The sequence below is a fragment of the Myotis lucifugus genome, unplaced genomic scaffold (assembly GCF_000147115.1).
Source record: "Myotis lucifugus unplaced genomic scaffold, Myoluc2.0 scaffold_60, whole genome shotgun sequence".
Classification (NCBI taxonomy): Eukaryota; Metazoa; Chordata; class Mammalia; order Chiroptera; family Vespertilionidae; genus Myotis; species Myotis lucifugus.
This window is the reverse complement of record NW_005871108.1, coordinates 1,231,208-1,252,353: the sequence shown is the minus strand read 5'-3', so window position 1 is coordinate 1,252,353 and position 21,146 is coordinate 1,231,208. Positions and strand designations below refer to the sequence as shown.

The 21,146-nt window shown below is 52.2% G+C and overlaps 1 protein-coding gene and 1 long non-coding RNA gene across 5 annotated transcripts in view; both read left to right on the top strand.

The window, feature by feature from the left end:
• The window catches only part of FAM110A (family with sequence similarity 110 member A), a 129,411-nt gene extending 125,185 nt beyond the window's left edge, over positions 1 to 4,226 (top strand). For 3 of the 4 annotated variants that reach the window (XM_023754343.1, XM_006089369.3, XM_006089370.3), the window contains one exon: positions 2,659 to 4,226. In XM_023754343.1, the coding sequence (XP_023610111.1) occupies positions 2,756 to 3,640 (885 nt within the window). In that variant the 5' untranslated portion in view covers positions 2,659 to 2,755 and the 3' untranslated portion in view covers positions 3,641 to 4,226. Of the gene's footprint in view, positions 1 to 2,093; positions 2,330 to 2,658 lie in introns of those variants that run through there. The other variant, XM_023754342.1, reaches the window with a different exon arrangement.
• Positions 4,227 to 16,341: 12,115 nt separating this feature from the next.
• LOC111826184 lies at positions 16,342 to 20,696 on the top strand. The gene is made up of 4 exons (XR_002829450.1): positions 16,342 to 16,407; positions 19,130 to 19,228; positions 19,357 to 19,559; positions 20,326 to 20,696. It is a non-coding gene; the product is annotated as an uncharacterized LOC111826184 (long non-coding RNA).
• The last annotated feature ends 450 nt before the right edge of the window (positions 20,697 to 21,146 follow it).

Here is a 21,146-nt window from a genome sequence, read left to right as displayed (position 1 = left end):
ATGGCTCACGGGTTATCTACCCTGTGCCCGCGAGCTGAAGCCAGGGTCCCAGTGCCAGGTGGGACTGGTCCTCTCCGAGGCTCTCAGCCTGGACCTCCCTGTTCGCGGCCCCTTCCTGAGCGGGTTAGAGACCCCTGCGAGGGGAAGGGGGGGTGGGAGGGAGGCAGGTCTGTGGAGTTTGAAAAACAAGGAGCCCGGGTCGTGGGGAGTCGCCTTTTGCCGGATGCTGAAGAACGTCCCCGAGCTGTTTTGTCTCTCCATCCTCACGGTGACCTGGAGGTCTATTTTTAACCACATTTCACAGATAAGCAAACGGAGTCTCAAGGAGGCGCGGCTGCTTGCACAAAGCGCGCAGCCGGTGGTGGCCAAGCCCAGGCAGGTGTCTGTCCAGGGGAGGCCCCGGGGCTGGCAGGTTGGGCCGAGGGTGTAGGGACCCCAGCCGAGCTGGGGGCGAGCGTGGCTTCTGCCCTGGCCCTGCCCATCTGACCCCCATCGTCCCCGATTCCCCGATAGTGGGATAGTGCCCGGAACCACCGTCTCGGGACGGGTTGGACTGGTTTGGGAGGCGGCAGGCCCCGGGGTGGGGCAGAGTCTAGCTACTTGGACAGGGCTCAGCAAGGCTGCCTTTCCTATCAGACCCTTCTCTTCTGAGGTCTCCTGGAGGTCGGCCCTCGGTGGGACCGCCATTTTCACCCACTCCATCCCTTCCACCTGGGGAGCAGCTCTGGCTCTGGGCCAACAGCCCCAAAGGTTCTGTTCTCAACTTGCCATTGCAAAGGTCCCAGACGGGCTGGGGCCAGATGGAAGGGGGTGTGGTGGCAGGTGCATGCTTTGTTTGCCCCGTACCTGCAGTGTTTTTAAAGTTATTATTATTGAATATGCTAATTTTTAAGAACCCAGAGTTTCCCTGCACTTCTGGATTTCCAGCTTCCTAGAATATCCAACATGTACCACCTTGGGCCCATTGCCTGCCAAGACTGGGTGTGCCCATCACAGTGGGCCCCCGTAGACATTTCACGTCAATAAAACTGTACTGAATACCTATTATGCGTCAAGAGTAATATCGTGAAACTTAGATACAGTGAACAAGATACCCCCTCTGCCCTCGTGGAGCTGATATTTTAGAGGAATGGGAACAACAAAAAGTAAAACTACCACAGACATAATAGATAAGTGAATTCAGCTTCCTGTGACTTGGGTCTTGTTTAGCTGCTCCGAGGTTGGTCACTTCTCTGTGTCTCAGTTTCTCCATCTGTAAAATGAGGTGACAACGACCCATCTCCCTGGCTTGCTGGAGGATTACAGGAGAGGACAGTGTTAAATGTCTAGCAAGCACACAGTAGAGATCCCTGCCTCCCCACCCCAATCTAGACTTCCCCTCCTGGAATTCTGGATGTGTAGGTGGCGCTGCCCAATACATTCTGTTAAGATGGAAATGCTGCAGTCTGTGCCGTCTATTGTATGACCACCAGCGTCTATGGCTACCGAGTCCTAGAAATGTGGCTGGTGTGATTCAGGAACCGAATGTAAATTTTAATTTAAATTTAAACTAAGTCTGTGGTTGGTGGCTATTGACTTAGACAACACAGCTCTAGATGGCCTGAACCTCCACTCCTCTTGGTTATCACCTTGACAAAGTCCTCCTCCCCAATTAACAGATGAGAAAGTTCAGGACTTGGCCTACAGGTTTTTTTCTGGCCCATCTCCAGGGAGGCTGGGGGGCATTTTGTGGCTCCAGCCCTTCCTCGGAAAAAGGGACAGGGACACCAGGCTCTGATGCCCAGGTGATTACGTGGATACTTTGCACCCAGGTGTGGGCACTCCCGCCTGTGGGTGTCTGTGCTTTGGGTGCTGGCAGATCAAGAGTCTGCTGGATGCCCCCAAGCAGGGCTGTGCGATCTGGGGCATTTCCAGCCACGCTGGGAGCAGCATAGCTTAGGTCTGACGTTTCCCTGTGACAGGTACTCATGGATCACTGTGGGCCTGGCGTTGGCGTCCGGTCCTGGAAGCTGATGGTGCCTGTACTCCACTGTGGCGGGGGTGGGGATTTTCTGCCCTCCTCCCCCACAAACGCCGCTGCTGCTGCTGCTGCTGTGCCTGGGGCCTGGCATGTTTAGGCGGGTGGATGGCACAGAGCAGCTTCCTGTCCGGGTAGGCAAGGGGTGGCCGTGGTACCAGGCTCCCGGTGGGCAGTCCAGATTGGGTTTTAGCCCTTTCTCTTGGGTTTTAGCCCCAAGGCTCCTGTGGCAGCACTTCCTTGCTTGGAGGCAGGAATAGAGCCACCAATTTGTTGAATTAGCTTCAGTTTCCCCATCGGCAAAATGGACTGGTAAGAGGATCCACTGCGGTTGAGCCGGCTGGTGCCCAGCACAGGGCTCCGAGCCCACTTTACTTCCTTTGCCATCTTTTCTGCTCAGGCTGCGCCTGTTCTTTGGCACCTTTTTTTAACTCTGCCTCCCCTGGGCCGGGTTCTCGGAGGAGGGCGGGGGTGTGGGCGGAGCCTCAAACCCTACAGCTGGTGCTTTCTGCCTTCTGATTGGCTCTCTGAGCCAGGGGCGTGGCCTTCACTTTTAATGGGGAAGGCGTCTTCAGCCTCTTCCAGTCTGCCGAGCCTTTGTCTGAGCGTGCTCAGCCCTTCTCTTTCTTTCCTCCCTGCAGCCGTTGCCGGCGTCCAGCTGCCAATTTTCTGCCTGGATCGCTGTCTCCTCTCTTCTCCCGTGTCCTCGTGCAGAAGGCCTTGGGGTATGTAACAGTCATGCCTGTGGACATGCTGTCTCCTGGAGCCCGGGACACACCCGCCCTGCCTTTCCGCCTGAGGACCAAGGTCCCGGGCTACCTGCTCCGGAGGCCGGCCGACGGTGGAGCCCGGAAACCTAGTGCGGTGGAGCGCCTGGAGGCCGACAAGGCCAAGTACGTCAAGAGCCTGCAGGTGGCCAACACCCGCCAGCAACCTGTGCAGCCGCTGCTGTCCAAGCAGCCGCTCTTCAGCCCTGGGACTCGCCGCACTGTGCTCACTCCTAGCCGCCGAGCCCTGCCGGGCCCCTGCCGGCGGCCCCAACTGGACCTGGACATCCTTAGCAGCCTTATCGACTTGTGTGATAGCCCGGTGTCCCCTGCCGAGGCTAGCCGCACCCCCGGGCAGGCAGAGGGAGCCCACCAGGACCCCCCAGCCACCCCTCCACGCCCACCTCCCAGTACCGCTGCCGTCCGCCGAGTGGATGTCCGTCCCCTGCCGGCCTCACCTGCCCAACCCTGCCCATCACCGGACACTGCCGCCTCCAGTCCAGCCCGGCCCCCGGGTTTGCAGCGCTCCAAGTCAGACCTGAGTGAGCGCTTCTCGCGGGCAGCGGCCGACCTGGAGCGATTTTTTAACTTCTGCGGCCTGGACCCAGAGGAGGCACGGGGGTTGGGTGTGGCCCACCTGGCACGAGCCAGCTCAGACATAGTGTCTCTGGCGGGGCCCAGTGCTGGGCCAGGTAGCTCCGAGGGGGGCTGCTCCCACCGCAGCTCGGCCACTATTGAGGAGCGGGCCCGGGAGCGCGTCCCCTATGGCGTGTCCGTGATTGAGCGCAATGCCCGTGTGATCAAGTGGCTGTACGGGTTGCGGCAAGCGCGGGAGACTCCAGCGGTGGAGGGATAGGTCTCCACTGGACTCGAATTCGGCACAGGACAGAGCTTAAAGAAGGCAGCTGGCCCCTTGAGCTCTCCTTCACCCTTTCCCTGGTTGGGGCAGACCGGAGACCACTCACTGCCTTTGGTGAACTTGGCATGGAGGCAAAGGCTCCGAGGCTGGACCAGCATCCGTCTGGCAAGGACTGGCCCTGGAGAGAGTGGCCTCTTGACTTGGACCACTCCCTCCTCCTCACCTGTCGGGATTTTGCCACCAGTGTCCCTCTGCTTGGTTCCTCTCGTGGGCTTGGGGCACTTAGACCTCCCCCTGAGCGTGGGGCCAAGGATCCCTACCAGGTCTGTCTACCCAGTGGCTCTGTTTCTTCCTTCCTTCCTTGGCCTCTATCCTTTGCTGACTTCCTCTTCCTCACTCAGTGGGCCCTGGTTCCCTGGGAATTCACCCTCGGGTGGGGGCAGGGAAGAGTGGCCTAGCCACTGTTCTTCCCAGGCCTTGGCAGCCTGGCCTAGGTGGGTAGACTACAGGAGGGACTGGTGGAGCCCTCCTGGCTCTGGCTTCCCTCCCTTTGGTTAATAAACACAAATGCTTGCTTTTTCAAGGTTGGGTCACCAGACTCTTCTGTGTTCACAAGGGGAGGGGAGGGGAGAAGTCTTGGGGTGGGGCCTTCCAAACCTAGTAATTGTTTACCCCAGCAGCTAGTGGGGCATGAGGGAGGCTGGTGCACTTCCTTCAGAGAAGAAGAAGCTGGGTCCAGGCACCCAGTGAGTTGGGATAGAGCTGGGGCCTGGACTGGGACAGGGGCCTTCCCCTGGAGCAGGAAGGGGAACTGCAGGGGAAAGGCTAACATGGTGACGGACCCTCCCCATCACGGGTGTTCTGACTTCCCCCACTCCCTGCCCAGTTCCAAAGGGGGAAGGAAGCTCAGAGAGGGCAAACCCTGAACTTGAGGTCACATAGGCCATAGATTTGGGGGTTGGAAGTGGGAGTTCTAAGAGGAAGAGGGACTTGGGTGGACAGCACAAAATGAATGGACTTACCTCCAACTCTGAGTGACCCTGGACCAGCACAGTCTTCTTTGAGTTGAGGGGGAAGGAAGCAGCTGGCACTGGGCTTTGAGGTCCCAGCTCCTTCCTGTCTCTCCAGGTTAGTTACCTGTCAGGAGACCACACTTTGGCTGGTGGAGCAGCCAGAGCTAGAGCCGAGGACACAGAGGATGAAAGCATGGGTGGCCTCTGCCACCTCTTGGGTGGGAGAGGGGAGGGCCTGGGTGGTGCTTCCTTTCACTCGGGCTGCCTGGGCTGCACTGCTCAGAAACAGGAAGCGCTAATGGGGGCCCTAGTGACAGGTTTGATGTCGGTTTTATTTTAGGCATAAAGAGGAGATTTCCGTTGGGCTATTGACAAACTTCCAGGTCAGCCCAGCTGTCTGTCTGTCTCTCTGACAGTCTACCAGCCCCTGGGGGATTAGGCTAGGCCCAGCAGTTCAAGGAAACAAGGGGAAACTGGGGTATAGAAGAGGATGTTGTGAGAGCCCAGGAGAATGAAGTCTTTCCCTGCATGATACAGGTGAAGAACTGAGGCACAGGGAAGGCGACCTGCCCACAGGTGCCCAGCAGGTGTGATTATGTAGGGGCTGGGCCCCCTGGTCCCTATGTTAGAGGAGTGATGAGAGCAGATGGGTAATCTGGGCAGGCTCTGCAGAGGTGGTATCCTTTGAGGGGTCAAAGCCCAGCTTCTCTGGGCAACCTGGCCAGAATTTTGTGCTAATAGTTGCCTTTTCTGTGACCTACCAGCCCTCAGAAACACAAGAAGGTGAGTGTGTTGGCTGCTTTACATGTGAAGAAATTGAGGCTGGGAGGGCCCTTGTTCCTGGAGGAGGCTTAAGTGCTGGGCTCAGACCCTTTACACTCGTCTTGGCACTAAATCCTCAAGATGGCCCTTCAAGGGTCACCTTAGAAGGTCATCTCTTGTCTTAGAGCAGGAGGGATGGTGCAGGCCACAGGTCTGCGCTCTGGCCTGTGGACACCCCACAGTCAGTGGCACTCTGATGCTTTTGACACATGCCTCACTTCTTCCCCATCCTGGCAGCTTTTCCTTCTGGTTACTTTAGTGAGCACCTACTGGGTGCCAAGCAGTGGGTAAGAGAGCCTTGGGCCCCCCCCTTAATCTCGGGGTGGAGAGGGAAGGGCAGCTAAACAGTAAGCACACAGTCATACAATGTAGAGCAGGTATGTTTAGGGACTTTTGCCTGAAGACCAGGGCTGTTCCCAGGAGCTGGGCCTGTGGTAGCCCTGAAGGGCATTGGGAGAGTCTGTTGGGAGGAGAGCAGGAGGGATTCTTGGAAAGTGGGGAAGGTGCCAGTTTGAGCCTGGACTTCTGCAGCAGTGGTTTCCTAGTTGTGGAGGGCTTCCCTCTGCCAGGAGTTTGGAGCCTACTACCCTCTCATGTAGGGCTCTGTGGAGCCACAGCTGGGGCTCCCCCCACTCCCCCAACCAGCCCACCAGCCTTGCCAGCCTGCCTGCCTCAGGGTCTGCGGAAACAGCCCCTCTATTGTTCTGCCTCCAGTTGGAGTGTGAGGGGCAAGGAGCAGCAGCCGCTGCCTTTCAGCCCCTCCGAGGGCCTGCAGCTGCTGCCCCGTCCCCTGGGGCTGCCTGGCCCCCATCGCAGCTCCCTCATCGCAGCTCCCCCAGGCCAGATTGGCCCAGCTGCCTAGCCCCTAATTAGGTAGAGATGAGATCTGCCCCCTGCTCTATTTCCCACCAGCTAATTATATACACGTGGGCTTGGGAGACTGGCAACTTGGCTGCTCACTTGTGTCAGGAAGGTGTGATGGGCCTCTGGGAAAGGCACCTAAGCCACCTGCCAGACTTCAGTTTACCCTCCTGGCAAGGGATGGGGTGTAGCTAGAGGGCCTTGTGACTGTCTCTGGTGAAATGGTTCTGGTTCTGCTACTGAGGCATTCGAGGGGACCAGGGGAATGATGACTGCATCCTGCCTGACAACAGAGGGAGTATGGAGGGACTGGAGGATCAGGCTACAGGATCCCAGGTAAGGTGGGGACATGGTAACAGCTGTCATACATACACATCGGAGGGCTTAGAGTTGTGTAGGTCCTTCCAGGCCCAAGACAAAAGACCCCATTCAGGTTTTTTAAAGTTTAATATTATTTTTCAGATAACATATTCATATATTTCCTCCAACATTTTATTAAGACAAATTTTAAGCTAAAAGAAAATTTGTGCCCTGGCTGGTTTGGCTCAGTGGTTAGAGTTTCGGCCCTCAGACTAAAGGGTCCCGGGTTCGATGCCAGGTCAAGGACACATACTTCGGTGGATGTGTCTCTCTCACATTGATGTTCCTCTCTCTTCCTCTTTCTCCCTTCTCCCTCTCCTCCATTCTCTTTAAAAAAAAAAAAATGGAAAAAATATCCTCAGGTGAGGATTTTAAAAAAAAGAACATTTGCAAGAATTATACAGTGAACACATATGCCTACCTACAGAGGCTCAATTCTTTATATTTTGCTAGATTTGCTTTATCAGGCATCTATCATTCTATCCATCTATTAAGACAGCTTATCTTTTTGAAGCTTTTCAAAGTAAGTTGCAAACACTAGTATGTTTCCCCTTAAAGGCACTTCAGCATGCATATCATTAGCTATAGTTCAAAAGTATTTGTTTATAGTTCTTTTATCTTTGTTGGGGGAGGTAAGATTTACATACAGTGAAATGCACAGATCTTAAAGGTACCCTTTGCTGAGTTCAGATAAAAACATGCTGTATCCCAATCCCCAATCAGGATACAGAGCAACGCTATCAATGTGGAAAGTTCCCTCGTGTTCCTTCCCTGCTAACCTCTGTCCTTACCTCATGGGTATATCAACATGTCTGTATAAGTTGAATAGTACTAATAAAAACCATTCTCCTGCCCTGTCCTTCTCACTCCCAGCCCACCTCTTCCAAGCAACCACATTCAACTCTTTTAACAATTTCTCCTGGTACTTGCCTCCGTATTTCTAAGTGACATGCTTTTCCTTTTTTTTTTTTTAAATTAATTTTAGGCAAGTGTTGACCTCCTTTCTGGTCTGATGTCTTCATATATGCCTTCCGCAGCCTGACTGTCTGGCTGGCCATGACTTTGGGCAAATGACTTAACCTTCTTGTGCCTCAGTTTCCACATTTGTAAAATGAGAGTAATACGAGTATTTAAGATGCTGGGTTGTTGTGAGGATTCAACATGTAAAGTGTCAAGAATAATGAACATTACCCAGTGGGTGGTCAAAACTGTTTCTTTTTATCATTATTATTGTCAAGGAAGATTGAACCGTTCTCACCCTCCTCTCCTTTGAATCTATAGTTGTCACAATTTTCCATTTGATGAATACTGAGTGCTTTTTTATCATACCTGTATAAGAATGGTTTCCTGCTAAGCCAAATCACATGTTATGGTTACATTCCTTTCCTGTGAAGCTCTTTGTTGTTGCTTTTTCCTGGAGTTACTACTACCTGCTTCGCTTTTTTCCCTTAGTTTCCTCTTAACTCATCCTTAATTCTCAGACATCCTCAATTTACACATAGAAGACAAATTATTGATTCCAATTTCTTTCCTGTAACCCTTCCAGGGCTTTTTAACAACCTTCACTTTTTAATAAAAACAGTGGAACCAAGTTTACAAGTAGAGTCTCAAGCACAGGGACAGTGTGTAAGGTAAGTGTTGGGAGCACCACTGTGTGTTCCTGCCCACATGGGTCCTACGAGGGCTGAGCACTGAAGCTGTGGCCCTGCTGCCAGGCCTCCCCATTTACCCAGGGGAACCCCTCAGCACCTCACTGGTCTGCTCACTGGTGCCGTCCTATGGCTCATTCACTGCCCTTGGCTTTATTCATCTGTTCATTCAACAAAAGTCTGCCGGGTCCTTCTCCATGCTCTGCGCGGTGCCGGCCAGTGCTGGGGACACAGACCTTGGGCAATGTCCACCCTCCCACTCCCAGGTTGACATTTACATTGACATGTGAGCAGGCAGGAGAATGGTCGGAAGAGGTGTGTGTGGGGTTGGGTGATGGCTGGTATGTGTGTATGTGCCCTGTGAGGGGTGTGGGAGTGCCTGTGTGGGTGCTGATAGAGTTTCAATGGAAGGCCATCTGTGTACATTTATGTGCATATGCATCTGTGTACAGGTGGTGTCTGCATAGTGTGTATTCACAAGGTATATGGATCAGTTAGTTTTTGCTGCTTAAAATACCACCCAGTGGCCTAAGGTAATTTATTCTATGAATTGGTAATCTAGGCTCAGCCGGGTAGTTCTTCTGGTCTTACCTAGGCTCACTCATGTAGTTGCAGTCAGTGGGGGCTCGGTGGTCTCGGAGGGCCTCCCCCACATGCCTGGCAGTTGGCAGGCCGTTCACTGAGGTGCCTCAGCTCCCCTCGAGGAGGCAAGCTTGGGCTCATTCACATGGTAATCTCCGAGTTCCCTGTTCAGCAAGAGAGGACCAGCTCCATTGCCTTTGATAGTGATTACAAATGTCCCAGACAACATGACATGGCCAGGTCAGATCCAAGGGATGGAGAAATAGTCTCCCTCTCTCAGTCATATTGCAAAAGGGCAGGAGTCCAGGCGTAGAGGAATGATTGCAGCCGGTTCCCAGTGGACAACAGCTTATGTGTGCCAGGAAAAGTATGGGGGGAAATTCCCAGTTCGAGAATCAGAAAGACCTGGATTTCCTGGTGCTACCCTCTTACTTGCTGTCTGACCTCAGTCAAGGTGCCCCAGCGCTCTGAGCTTTGTAACCTGGAGACAATAGCATGAAATGAGGTCTTTATGAAGTGCCTATGCGATTCAATTGTTCATTAGTGCAATGCATATTTCTTAGGGCCTACCATGTGCCAAGCACGAGCCGCACCCTGAGGATATGGCAGTGAACAAAATGAACCCAACACCTCACTTCGGAAGCTCAGTCTAGGTTTCGAACAGACACGAACCCATCCCAGTAATTTCGTGGTCGCTATGATGAGGTCCTGGGAGGAAGGGAGGACTGCTGACCTGGCCAGGGAGGTCTGGAAGCCTGAGGTATCTGAGCTAAGATGTGAAGGATAAGTAGGAGTCCACCAGGAGAAGAGGGAGTAGGAATGGGAAAAGACACCAGATCGAAAAAGAGCGTGTGCAAAGTCTCCGTGGTGGGAGCAGGACGTTCTAGGAACAGAGACTTGGAGCATAAGAGCCAGGCCGCATGGGGTTATGAGAGTCTCTGAACAATTCAAAGGCCTGTCTTGCCAGGCAGCCTGAAATAAAAACCCCCGAGGTCTAACTGCTCCAGTAGGCCCTCATGACCTGGATTCCTGTTACTGCTCCCTCCCTCCCTTGACCCACACTGCTTTCTTGATGTTCCAGGAACACACCAGACATATTCCTACTTCAGGCCCTTTGCTTTGGCTGTTTTCATTGCCAGTACCTATCCTGCCCCACATGTCCACATGACTCATTCTCTCACTTCATTCAGGTCTCTGCCCACACGTCACCTCCTTAGAGAGAGCTTCCTGACCCACCTCTCACTGCCCTCTCCAGCTAAACCATCAGCATCCAACAGTCACTAGTTCCCTACCCTGGTTTATTAATTATTTTTCTGCTAGAGAAGTACACATCACCCCCTAACTTACAGCAAACAGAGGCCACATGATCTGTTTCCTGTCAGTGTCTCTTACTAGCAGTGCAGCTCCAGGAGACAGGGACTTTTTATGCTTTAGGCTGTGCCCCATTCCCTGGGGGAGCAGTAGGTATTCCCTAACATTTGTTGGATGAAGGAATGAGTGAAAACCAGTAAGTGCAAGGCATGCTGGGAGTAACAGGCTCCTGGAAATGAGGAAGTCTGGATTCAAGCCCTTCTGTGATGTAAATGAATTGTTTGCCTTTCTGTTCCTTGTTCCCCAGCTGTGCTACAAGGCATCTGTGGTCTCCAGGTTGGTTCTGGGTTTGAAAGGAAGTCTCTAGGCCAGTGGTCGGCAAACTCATTAGTCAAGAGAGCCAAATATCAACAGTACAACGATTGAAATTTCTTTTGAGAGCCAAATTTTTTAAACTTAAACTATATAGGTAGGTACATTGTTATTAAGTTAATTAGGGTACTCCTAAGGCTTAGGAAGAGCCACACTCAAGGGGCCAAAGAGCCGCACGTGGTTCGAGAGTCGCAGTTTGCCGACCACGGCTCAAGGCAGTGGGACAGGACCCGTGGGGGAGGAAGGGAGCTGGCTCGCTCTCCCTGGCCCTCCTGGGGATGAAAATAGCCGATCCCAGGCCCTAGGTCGGCCCCTTACCCTCACTGTGGCATCCAGCTGGAGCCAGGGGGCTCTGTCTGGAGCCTGCCAGCCTGGCGCTGGGCTGGGATCGAGGCTGCCTGACAGCTGGGCCCTGTAGACCTGGGAGTTCTTAAGGGCAAACTGGGCCTCTTGGGTGTCCCCAACCCCCTCCCCTCCTATCCCTCCTCCCTGGCCATATAAATCCCTTAATCCCCTACATGCCTGCAGCCTTTGCAGCTTGCAAAGCTCTTTCTCAGTCCGTGTCTAATTTCACCCTGCAGGGTAGCTGCTTTACCGGTGGGGACACTGAGGCTCGGAGACAGTGCCTCATTGGAGGTTACACAGCTAGGACAGAGTGCAGTCACTGTTGGTACCCAGGTCTGGCCCAGCCCTTCTCTGCCAGTGTGTGTGTGTGTGTGTGTGTGTGTGTGTGTGTGTGTGTTGGCATGACCGCAGTTGAGCCTCACTACCAATGCCCTCCCTTCACCACTGGTCCCCTGGATGTCTGGTCCCTGACACAGTGTGGCGGTTAATAGCACCTAGAGCCAGGCTGCCGGGGTTCAAATCCCACCTTTGCTACGTCCTCACTGGGTGGCGTGTTGGGTCCCCATCGTGCTCCCACCTCAGTGTCTGCCAATAGGACAAATCACCGAATCCTGGACATGATCAGGACTAACCTTAGCATGGACCAAGTTTTAAACATTTAATTAGTTGCCTACTGTGTGCCCAGCACAGAGCGAAGTGCTCTAGGGGCGTTCATTCCTGGGAGCGGGTGCATTGTGAAGTGGGAACAACAGAGACTCAGAGAGGTGAAGCCACAGGCCTGAGGCCACCCCACGTTCATCACCCTCCCTGCCTCTGCCTTCCTGTGTGGGGCGGCGGAGACTCCAGCACTCACCCCTCTGGGCTCCTTGGGACCCTTGGCGTTTATTCAGGCAGGTGCCTCACTCCCTGTCTGTGTTTTTCTTGGCAAAGTGGGGCGGGGCAGTGGTAAATGGAGAGGGCCTGTCCCAGCCACTGCCCCCCTCCATGAATGTGCGCTCAGTGGGGTCAAAGTTTTAAGTTTTCATGAAAATCAAAATCTCAAAAAATCGTGCCCTGGCCGGTGTGGCTCAGTGGGTTGGGCGTGACAAGAGGTCACTGGCTGGATTCCTGCTCGGTGCACATGGCTGGGTTGTGGCTCTATCCTCGGTGAGGAGCGAGTGGGAGGCAGCCAATCGATTGATGTTTCTCTGTCGTTGATGTTTCTCTCTCCCTCTCCCTTCCTCTCTCTAAAATCAATAAAAACATATTTAAAGAAATCTCAAAAACATTTAGTAGGTTATTCTCTCACTGTTTAAATGTGGGAAAGTAACTGTGTAAGTGTAAACTATCCCCATTCAGAGGGTATACTATTATTTATTAGACGATTGTTTGCAATAGCAAACAGCTGTAAATGTCCATCCGGGAGAAGTGGTTAAAAGAACGGGGGCCCAGCCAAGCAGTGGAATGCCACGCAGCCATGGAGAAGACACCCTGCGTGTGCTGGATGTGGAATACCTGGAGACACACCTGGGCCAGTGAGCAAAGCAAGGTGTGGAATGGCATGCGCGGTGTGCTGTGTTTGCGGAAACCAGAATGCGTGTCCACACACTCTGTACTGGCATAGACCCTCCTAGGAGAGTCACACAGGGAACCTTACACCCTGGGTGCCTGGGAGGGAGCTGGCTGTCTGGAGCCAGGGGTGGGAGGGGTCTCACTTTTCACTTTTTGTACCTTTTGAATTTTGAACCACGTGAATGTATTATCTATGCAGGAAAAAAAAAGTGAAATAAAGTAGACAACAAGACATCTCAAACAGAAAGATAGATACCAGGCCAGCTGGCCCAGTTGGCTCCCGCCCCTGGCCCCACCCTCGGGCAACCACGAACCGCATTCTAGGCTCTGCCCAGCTTGGTTTTGTGGCTCCACCCTCTACGGTAATATTTTGGTTTCCACACGTACAGCACCCACAGGAAACCCCAGCCAATGGGCATCAGGTTCCAGGCTGGGCCTCCTGCCAAGGTTGTTGGTGGGCATGACACAGCTCCAGGAATGGTGTCTAAATGCCTGAGTGATGACGCAGCCACATGGAAGGCTGACACTTCCCACAGTCTCACAGGCCCTGCTGGGCTGGGGTTTGTCTTGCAACCTCCAGGTGGGTGTGTGGGTACTTCCAAACAGGCATACCATCAATGAGCTCTGAACCTTCGGGCACTGAATCCATCCATCCACCCATCCACCCATTCATCCATCCACACATTCATCCATCCATCCATCCATCCATCCATCCATCCATCCTTCCTTCCATCCACCTACCTACCCATCCACCCATCCATCCATCCATCCATCCATCCATCCATCCATCCATCCATCCAATATTCATTAAGACCTACTATGTGCCAGTTCTCTTCTAGTCACTGAAGGTACAGCAGATAACAAAACAGATAGAATATCCTGCTCTTGTGGAGTTGACATTCAGGTGGAGAGATAGGCAATACCCACCAGAGACTGGAAATGCTGTGGAGAGAAATGAAGCAAGGAAGAGAGGTGGGGGGCTCTAGGTTCCCCCCTTCTTATTGAGGTATAATTGATAAACAATGAAGTTGACCCATTTTAGATACACAATTTAGTGAGTTTTGACAGTTGTATGTATCTGTGTATCCACCACTTCAGACAAGTTATAGCCTATTCCTATCGAACTGTAAAGTTCCTTCACTCCCCCCTGGCAGCCATTCTCCACCTCCTACCCACTTCCCGTCTAAAAACTGCTAGACAGGCCCTGGCCTGTTTGGCTCAGCGGATAGACCATTGGCCTGCGGACTGAAGAGTCTCAGGTTCGATTCCAGTCAAAGGCACATGCCCAGGTTGGGGCTTGATCTCCAATGTGGGGTGTGCAGGAGGCAGCCGATCAATGATTCTCTCTTATCATTGATGTTTCTATCTCTCCCCCTCTCCTTTCCTCTCTAAAATCTATCTATCTATCTATCTATCTATCTATCTATCTATCTTTCTTTCTTTCTTTCTATCTATCTATCTATCATCTATCTATACACACACACACACACACAGAAACTGCTGGTCAGTTTTCCTTCACTGTCGATTGGGTTTGTCTTATTCTGAGGTTGATGCAGGTGGAATCTTGCTCCTTTCTTCCAGCATCATACCTTGACGGTTCATCCATGTTGTGTGTGTGTTCGTTTGTATTGCTGAGTAGTATTCCATGTTATGGATGGCCCATTCTGGTTTATTCATCAGCCTGTTGAATGGACATCTGGGCTGTTCCCATTTGGGGCTGTTACAAATAAAGCCACTCTGAACATTTGTGTACAACTCCTTTGTGCGCATGTTTTCATTTCTCTTGGGTAAGTGCCAGGAGTGGATTGGCTGGGCCTAGTGGTAACTTAGCTAGAAGTGGGGATCGTGCTGCTGTTACAGAGGGCAGTCAAGGCAGCTTCCACTGACCAGGGGACACGTCAGCAGAGGCTGGAAGGAGGCGAGCGGCCTCGTAGAGCTTTGGTCTGCAGGGTGAACTGAGCTAAGGGGCTGTGCCTGGGTGTGTTTGAGAGCAGCGTGGAGATCAGTGTGGCGGGAGTGGAATGAGTGAGGGGGGAGGGTCAGGAGGTGGGGTCAGTGCTGGACAGTGTAGGCCACGGTGAGGACATTGGCTTTTATGCTGAGAGCCCATGGAGGGTTCTGAGCAGAGGTGGGACAGGATCAGACTTGTATTTTAATACCCTTCCCCCATCCCCGGGCTATCCCAGGCTGCCAATGGAGAATGGGCTGCAGGGCAGCAAGGGAGGGAGCAGGGAGGTCAGCGAGGAGGCTACTGCAACAGTCCTAGCAGGAGAGGCAAGAGCAAGGATGGAGGGCAGGGGGCGGAGGGTGAGGAGTATCAGTTTCTGAATCTCCTACAAGGGAAGTATTGCTGCAGGAGGTGAGGGACACAGGGACCTGAGGTGGCTTCTAGGAGTTGAGAGTGACCTCCAGCGAACTGCCAGGGGGAAATGGGTCCCTCAGACTGGTAGCCACCAGGAACCGAACTTTGCTGATTACCCGCATGACCCTGAGCCTCCACAGAGGAGCACAGCCCAGGCCACAGCTTGATCTCAGCCGGGTAAGACCCTGAGCAGAGAACCCAGAGATGCTGCACCCAGACTTCTGACCTATAGAAACTGTAAGAGTATTGCTTTCAGTCCCCACGTTTGTGATCATCTTTAACTCAGCAGTAGATGATAATTCGGGCATCCTAGGATGCCACCATGTCAGAGCTAAGAGGGTCCTTAGCAGCCGTGAGTCCAACCTCCGCATGTGCAGATGGGGAACTATAGCTCAGAGAACAGATGGGACGTGAACCTGGTCCCTGCAGGGAGGTGATGTCAGGCAGAAGCTGCCCCCGCCCTGGAGGCTCTGCCAGGCCCAGCCTCTCATCCCCTCAGAGGCTGCGGTACCAGCCACTCTGCTAACTCTTCCTCTGTGGGGGCGCTGGCCCCCCAGAGAGCTGGTTTCCGGCCACCGACTGAATAGCCTCATCTCCTGGGGAGCAAGCTCGGGCAGGCTCCCCATCTGGCTCCTCAGGTGGCCAGGAGGTAGCGCCCCCACCCCCACAGAGAGCATGGCCCAAGCGTGCAGGAGCCAGGTCTGACGGAGTCTGGGAACTCAGGGGAGAGGTCAGAGGGATCCTGGCCGGCATCCCAGCCCGGCCGTCAGCCGTAGGACCCTGGTTTAGGGACTTCCCATGCTGAGCTCCACATCTGTGAGCCGGGAGCAGGGATGTGTTCCTTCCGGCCGCACATGAAACTCTGGACAGAAGCTCCGTCAGTGTGCAAATGCATGTCTCCGACCGCGTCCTTTTTGTGGGCCTTTCCTTCCCCTATTTGTTAAATGATCTTATCCTAGATCTGTGTTGGGGACCCTAACCATCGACCATTTTAGGGTTCAAATTCCAGCTCCGCTTCCTACTAGCCGTGTGACCTCGGATAAATCACTTAAGCTCTCTGAGCCTCGGTTTTCTCACTTGCAAAACAGGGCTACTGATCACACCTACCATTACATGGGAGATGCAGGTCAGATACCCAGTTGAGTGCCTCCAAAAATGTCAGCTTTATCACCCTCATGATCATCGTTGGAGTGTGTGAGTGTGGTCATGCCTACTGGAAAGGGCAGCGGGGCAGAGCCTCCCAGGGTGAGGGAAGTTTGGTTTCCTTGGAGACAAATGTTTGTGGGCTGGGAACATTTTTGTTCCTGCATACATTTCTGGGAAAACAACATTAGTTCTTTTCCCTCAACTCTCTGGCCCGGCACCCATCTAAGCCCCTGCCCCGAGCAGCACTGGGCTTGTAAGCAGTAAAGCTGCAGGCAGGTTTTGGCAAACAAACATGTGCATTTATTTCTGTTCCCAGGTCGAGGAACTGCTTCCTGTTTTTCTCTACCGGACGGACGGCAACAGCTCGTGCAAATGGCCGGAGGTGGGAATGTGAGTCAGACACAAACTGGGTGGGCATCCCCACTGGCCATGCTTGATGATTGCACGCTGTCCTCTGCCCACAGCCGATTCCCTGGTGTTGACAGACACCCGGCTGCAGGCTGGGCAGGCAAGAGTCTCTCCGGGGAATTTGAAACTTGAGGGCACAGAGGCAGGGGGAGGCTGGAGATGCATCGTCCCCGGCCAGTGCCCCGGAGACGACAGCCACAGGCTCTGCCCCCGAGCCCCAGAGGCCCCTGAGGGGGACGCACGCTGAGGGCTTGTTCTTCTCCCATCCCAGGAGCCACTTCCTCTAACCACCGATGGGCTCCTTGGTGGGTAACTTTCTGGTGTCTGCCACCCCGCACCCCCTGGTCGATGTGATGACTGGGAGGACACAGCATTGCTGGGGGCTGCGGGCAGTCTGTGGGGTGGAGCAGTGACCCCTCAGGTCTGTGTAGGTCACTGTGGGGTGCTTCTGTGCAGAAAGAGCATTGGACTGGAATCTGGTTCTCGGTGACCTATCGGCTGTGTGACCTTGAGCCAGTTACTGAGCCTCTCTGTGTGATCTGATTGGAGGGAACCAGGGGCCCCTCAATGAGCAGATGGGGAAACTGAGGACCAGAGAGGAAGGGCTTTCCTTAAAGCCACACAGCAGGTTTAAGGCAGACTCTGGAGCGCTCCAGGTCCTCCAAATCCCAGCCCCGAGGGGGCAGTTCTTGGAGCAGGAAGCTCATCTCTAATTAGTAGCAGGTCCTGTTGCCTCAGATGAAACCCAGGTCCCCACGCACTTCATGGACCACAAATTCCTTTCCCAATCAATTGTAGCATTTGGCCCAGTAATAATATCGAAGTCATGTTTGGGGGCTGAGCAAATTGAGCTCCGAGAGGGCCAGGGACTTGTCCAAGATCACACTACAATGTCATGGCAGACCTGGATTCTGAGCCAGATCTGAAAAGCCTGTGCTTTTGGCTCAAAGTCAGGGCTTCTTAAGCCTGTATGTGCGGATGAGTCAGGGATGGTGGCTCATGAATTTTGCATAAGAATTTTAAAATTGTTTGCTTTCATTCTGATGATACCACGAAAAAGGAACTCAAACATATCATGAATCATCTGCATGACCCACGGTGAACCTTACCTGAGCTTGTATTTGAACTTGGGGTCACACTGGCACCAAAGAATAACATTTATTGAGATCTAACTATGGGCTTTTTTTGTGTGTTATTCATTATCCCTCACAACAATGCTTTAAGGAGATAGGAGGTGCTATTATCCTCCCATTTCACAGATCAAGAAGTTGAGGCACAGAGAGACTGAGTAACTTGTATCAACCCGCACAGGGAGTAAGGGGTGTAGCCAAAATTTGAACCCAGGCTGATTCCAGAGCCTGTGATCTTGATCACTATGCGTTATCACCGTAACATCTCTGGGTGGTGAGAAAAGGGCAGAGGTGGCTGACGTGTAAAGATAAATTCCTGCTAAGTAAGGTCCAATCGGTGCAGAGGTAGAGGGTGGGAAGCAGCTTTCACTGTGGGTGAAATAGAACCAAATGGTGGGAGAAACAGTCATCAGAACACAGAGACACAGAGTTGGGAGGGAGTGTGACAAACCCGAAAGGAACGGCAGCGCAGCTGAATGTCCCATAGTCACACTGCTGGTGACCATTCAGCTTCAGCAAAGCGACATCATGTTCATCACTAACTTAAAGTGGTTACCTTGATGCTATGGCACCACACTTTGGTAGGTAGGGCCATGGGCTTAAGAGTCATGATTTCTGGGTTCAAATTCATCTTCCTTCTTGCCTAGTCCTCAGACTATGGGCGAGTCACCCAATCTCTCTCAGCCTCAGTTTTTCTCAACTCTCAAATGGAATTAGAAGAGCACCTGAAAGACTGCTAGTTGCCTTTGCATTTTCCTTTTCCCCTTTCACTGTTTTGGAGCGAATCCTCATTTTATTCCTGGGTGATGCTGTACCCAGGCAAACAACAAACATTCTCAGCCTCTCTTGTAGCTGCTGGTGGCCAGGGAGTGGAGGTGGTGAGGTGAGGTCTCTGGGAAATATCCTTGGAGGATGCTGATGCAACTGGGAGGAAAGCCGATATACCTGTCTTTTTTAAAAAAATATTTTTATTGATTTTAGAGAGGAAGGGAGAAGGAGTGTGAGAGAGAAACATCCATGATGAGATCAGCTGTCTCCTGCGTTCCCCACACAAGGGATCGAGCCTGCAACCCAGGCACATGCCTGACCGGAGATCGAACTGTGACCTCCTGGTACATGGAATGTACCTCTGAGCCACGTTATCCGGGCTATTTTTCTTCCTACATGGGACTCACTCCTTGCGGTTGGAGCCCCACCAGCTATCTTGGAACTAGAAGTGACCTTGACGATGAAGCCAGGTAGGAAGATGAAGTAACATGAAGCTAGAGGGAACCTTGACATTGATGACCCCATGGAGATGGCATCAGTCCTGGCCTGGACTGATCTTTTCAGAATTAAAAAACCCCACAAAACTTTTAATCCTAGAACAGTTTTAGATTTACAGAATTATTGCCAAGATAGTACAGAAAGTTCCTACATGCCCCAAACCCAGTTTCTCATATTATTGACATCTTATGTTAGTATGGTACATTTATCACAATTCATGAACCAACATTGTTATGCTGTTATTAAGGAGGAAGTCCGTACTTCATCCAGATGTCCTGTTTCCCTGGAATGTCCCTTTTCTGTTCTAGAATTCCATCCAGGACACCACATTGCACTTAGTGATCGTATCTCCTTGGGCTCCTCTCGGCTGTGACAGTCTTAGACATTTCTTGCTTCAGATGACCTTGGTAAGTATTTGTAAAATGTCCTTCAATTGGGCTTTGACCATTTTCTTACGATCCTACCAGGACACTGTGCTTTGGGGAGACGGCTACACAGGTAAAGTGACATTCTCCTCCCGTTCCTCGAAGGGCAGGTGCTATTAACTCGACTTATCAGGATGGATGTCAACTTCGATCACTATCCGTTTCTCCACCATAAAGTTCCTCCCGCCTTTCCGTGCTGTGTTCTTGGGAATCAGGTTATTGTGCACAGTCCACCCGGAAGGGCTGAGAGTTCTGTTCCCTTCGTAAGGGTGGAGTATCTACATAAATTATGTGGAATTCTTCTGCACGGAAGGTCAGTCTTTTCTACTCATCTTATCTCATTTATTTACTAATATCTGTATGAACACATGGGTATTTATTTTATTCTTTGGGTTATAATCCAGTACAACTTAATTTCCCCCTCAAATTGTTCCACCTTTGGTCATTGGGAGCTCTTTCCGGTTGGCTCCCCAGATGTCTTAACACAAGAGAAAAACCGAGGTAGTTATTTTGCAACTAAGGTCTTAAATTCCTCCCATTCCTATGAGCTCACGCCTTTGCAACATGACTTTGTAGCTTCTCTCATCAAGACCTAAATTAAATCTCTTTCTCCATCCCTGGAATCTGGGCGGGGCCATTTGACCCGCTTTGGCCAATGGGGAAAGACCAAAGCTCGAAAAGGCTGGTGTGTGGGGCCTGCTGCACGTAGGACCCTGAGACCACGACGTGAGCCAGGGCAGGCTGCCTGCCAGAGGATCCACGTGTGGCCCAGTGACCTCAGCTACCGCCGCCCAAAACAGACCACAGCCCCGTGCGCAAGGCTTTGACTGCAGCTGGTTGCAGATGGGTGATGGGCCCAGGGACACGCCCTCCCCAGTAAGCCCAGTCCAACTTCTCACCCAGAGCCCTGAGCAAAGCAGTGGGTAGTTTAAGCCGCTAAGTTGTGAGGCAGTTTGTTGTGTAGCAAAAACTACCTGCTGCCCAAACCACTTCCTTTTCGCAAGTCTGTGATTTGAGTTTTCTGTTACAAGAAGTCTAACCTCATCCTAAATGGACAACCATCAGTCATTTTGTTTCAGATTTTAGTTGTTTGGGAAATAGAAGCTTCAGGACCTGAGACCTCGTTTTATGAGCGTCTACAAATCAGTGATTTTCTGTCTGTACCTTCGGGCCTGCGACCACCAGGAGCTCACCTGCGGCTAACCTGGCCGGATCCACCCCTCACTGCAGAGCGGGACTGCACGCTTGGGAACCCTGGGTGTCTCCGTAAGAGGGCGATAGAAAGGGCTTCCTATAGGATTTGTGTCCGGTGATTCTGAGTTCACAGAAGTGGGTTTGTCTAGATTGGATGCTGTGAGGCAGTGGGAGTGATTATATGGTTGGGGTCTTGATAAGTCTCCTCTATGGAGGAGGCAGAGCCAGGCTAAGTGTTAGGTGGGAAAGCAGCGCAGTCACTGTATGAGCCAGGACGGGGGGTGGGAGGAGGTGTTTGGTTATTTTAAAAAATTCTTTATTGTTTAGAGTAGTGATGGTGAACCTATGACACGCGTGTCAGAGGTGACACGCGAACTCATTTTTTGCTTGACTTTTCTTTGTTAAATGGCATTTAAATATATAAAATAAATATAAAAAATATAAGTCTTTGTTTTACTATGGTTGCAAATATCAAAAAATTTCTATATGTGACAGGGCACCAGAGTTAAGTTAGGGTTTTTCAAAATGCTGACACGCCGAGCTCAAAAGGTTCGCCATCACTGGTTTAGAGTATTACACGAGTCTCCTTTCCCCCCACCCCCACCCTATTGACCTCTCCCCAGCCGCTCCCACCCCCCAGCACATGGCCTCACCCCACTACTGTCTGGGTCCATTGGTTATGCTCATATGCATGCATACAAGTCCT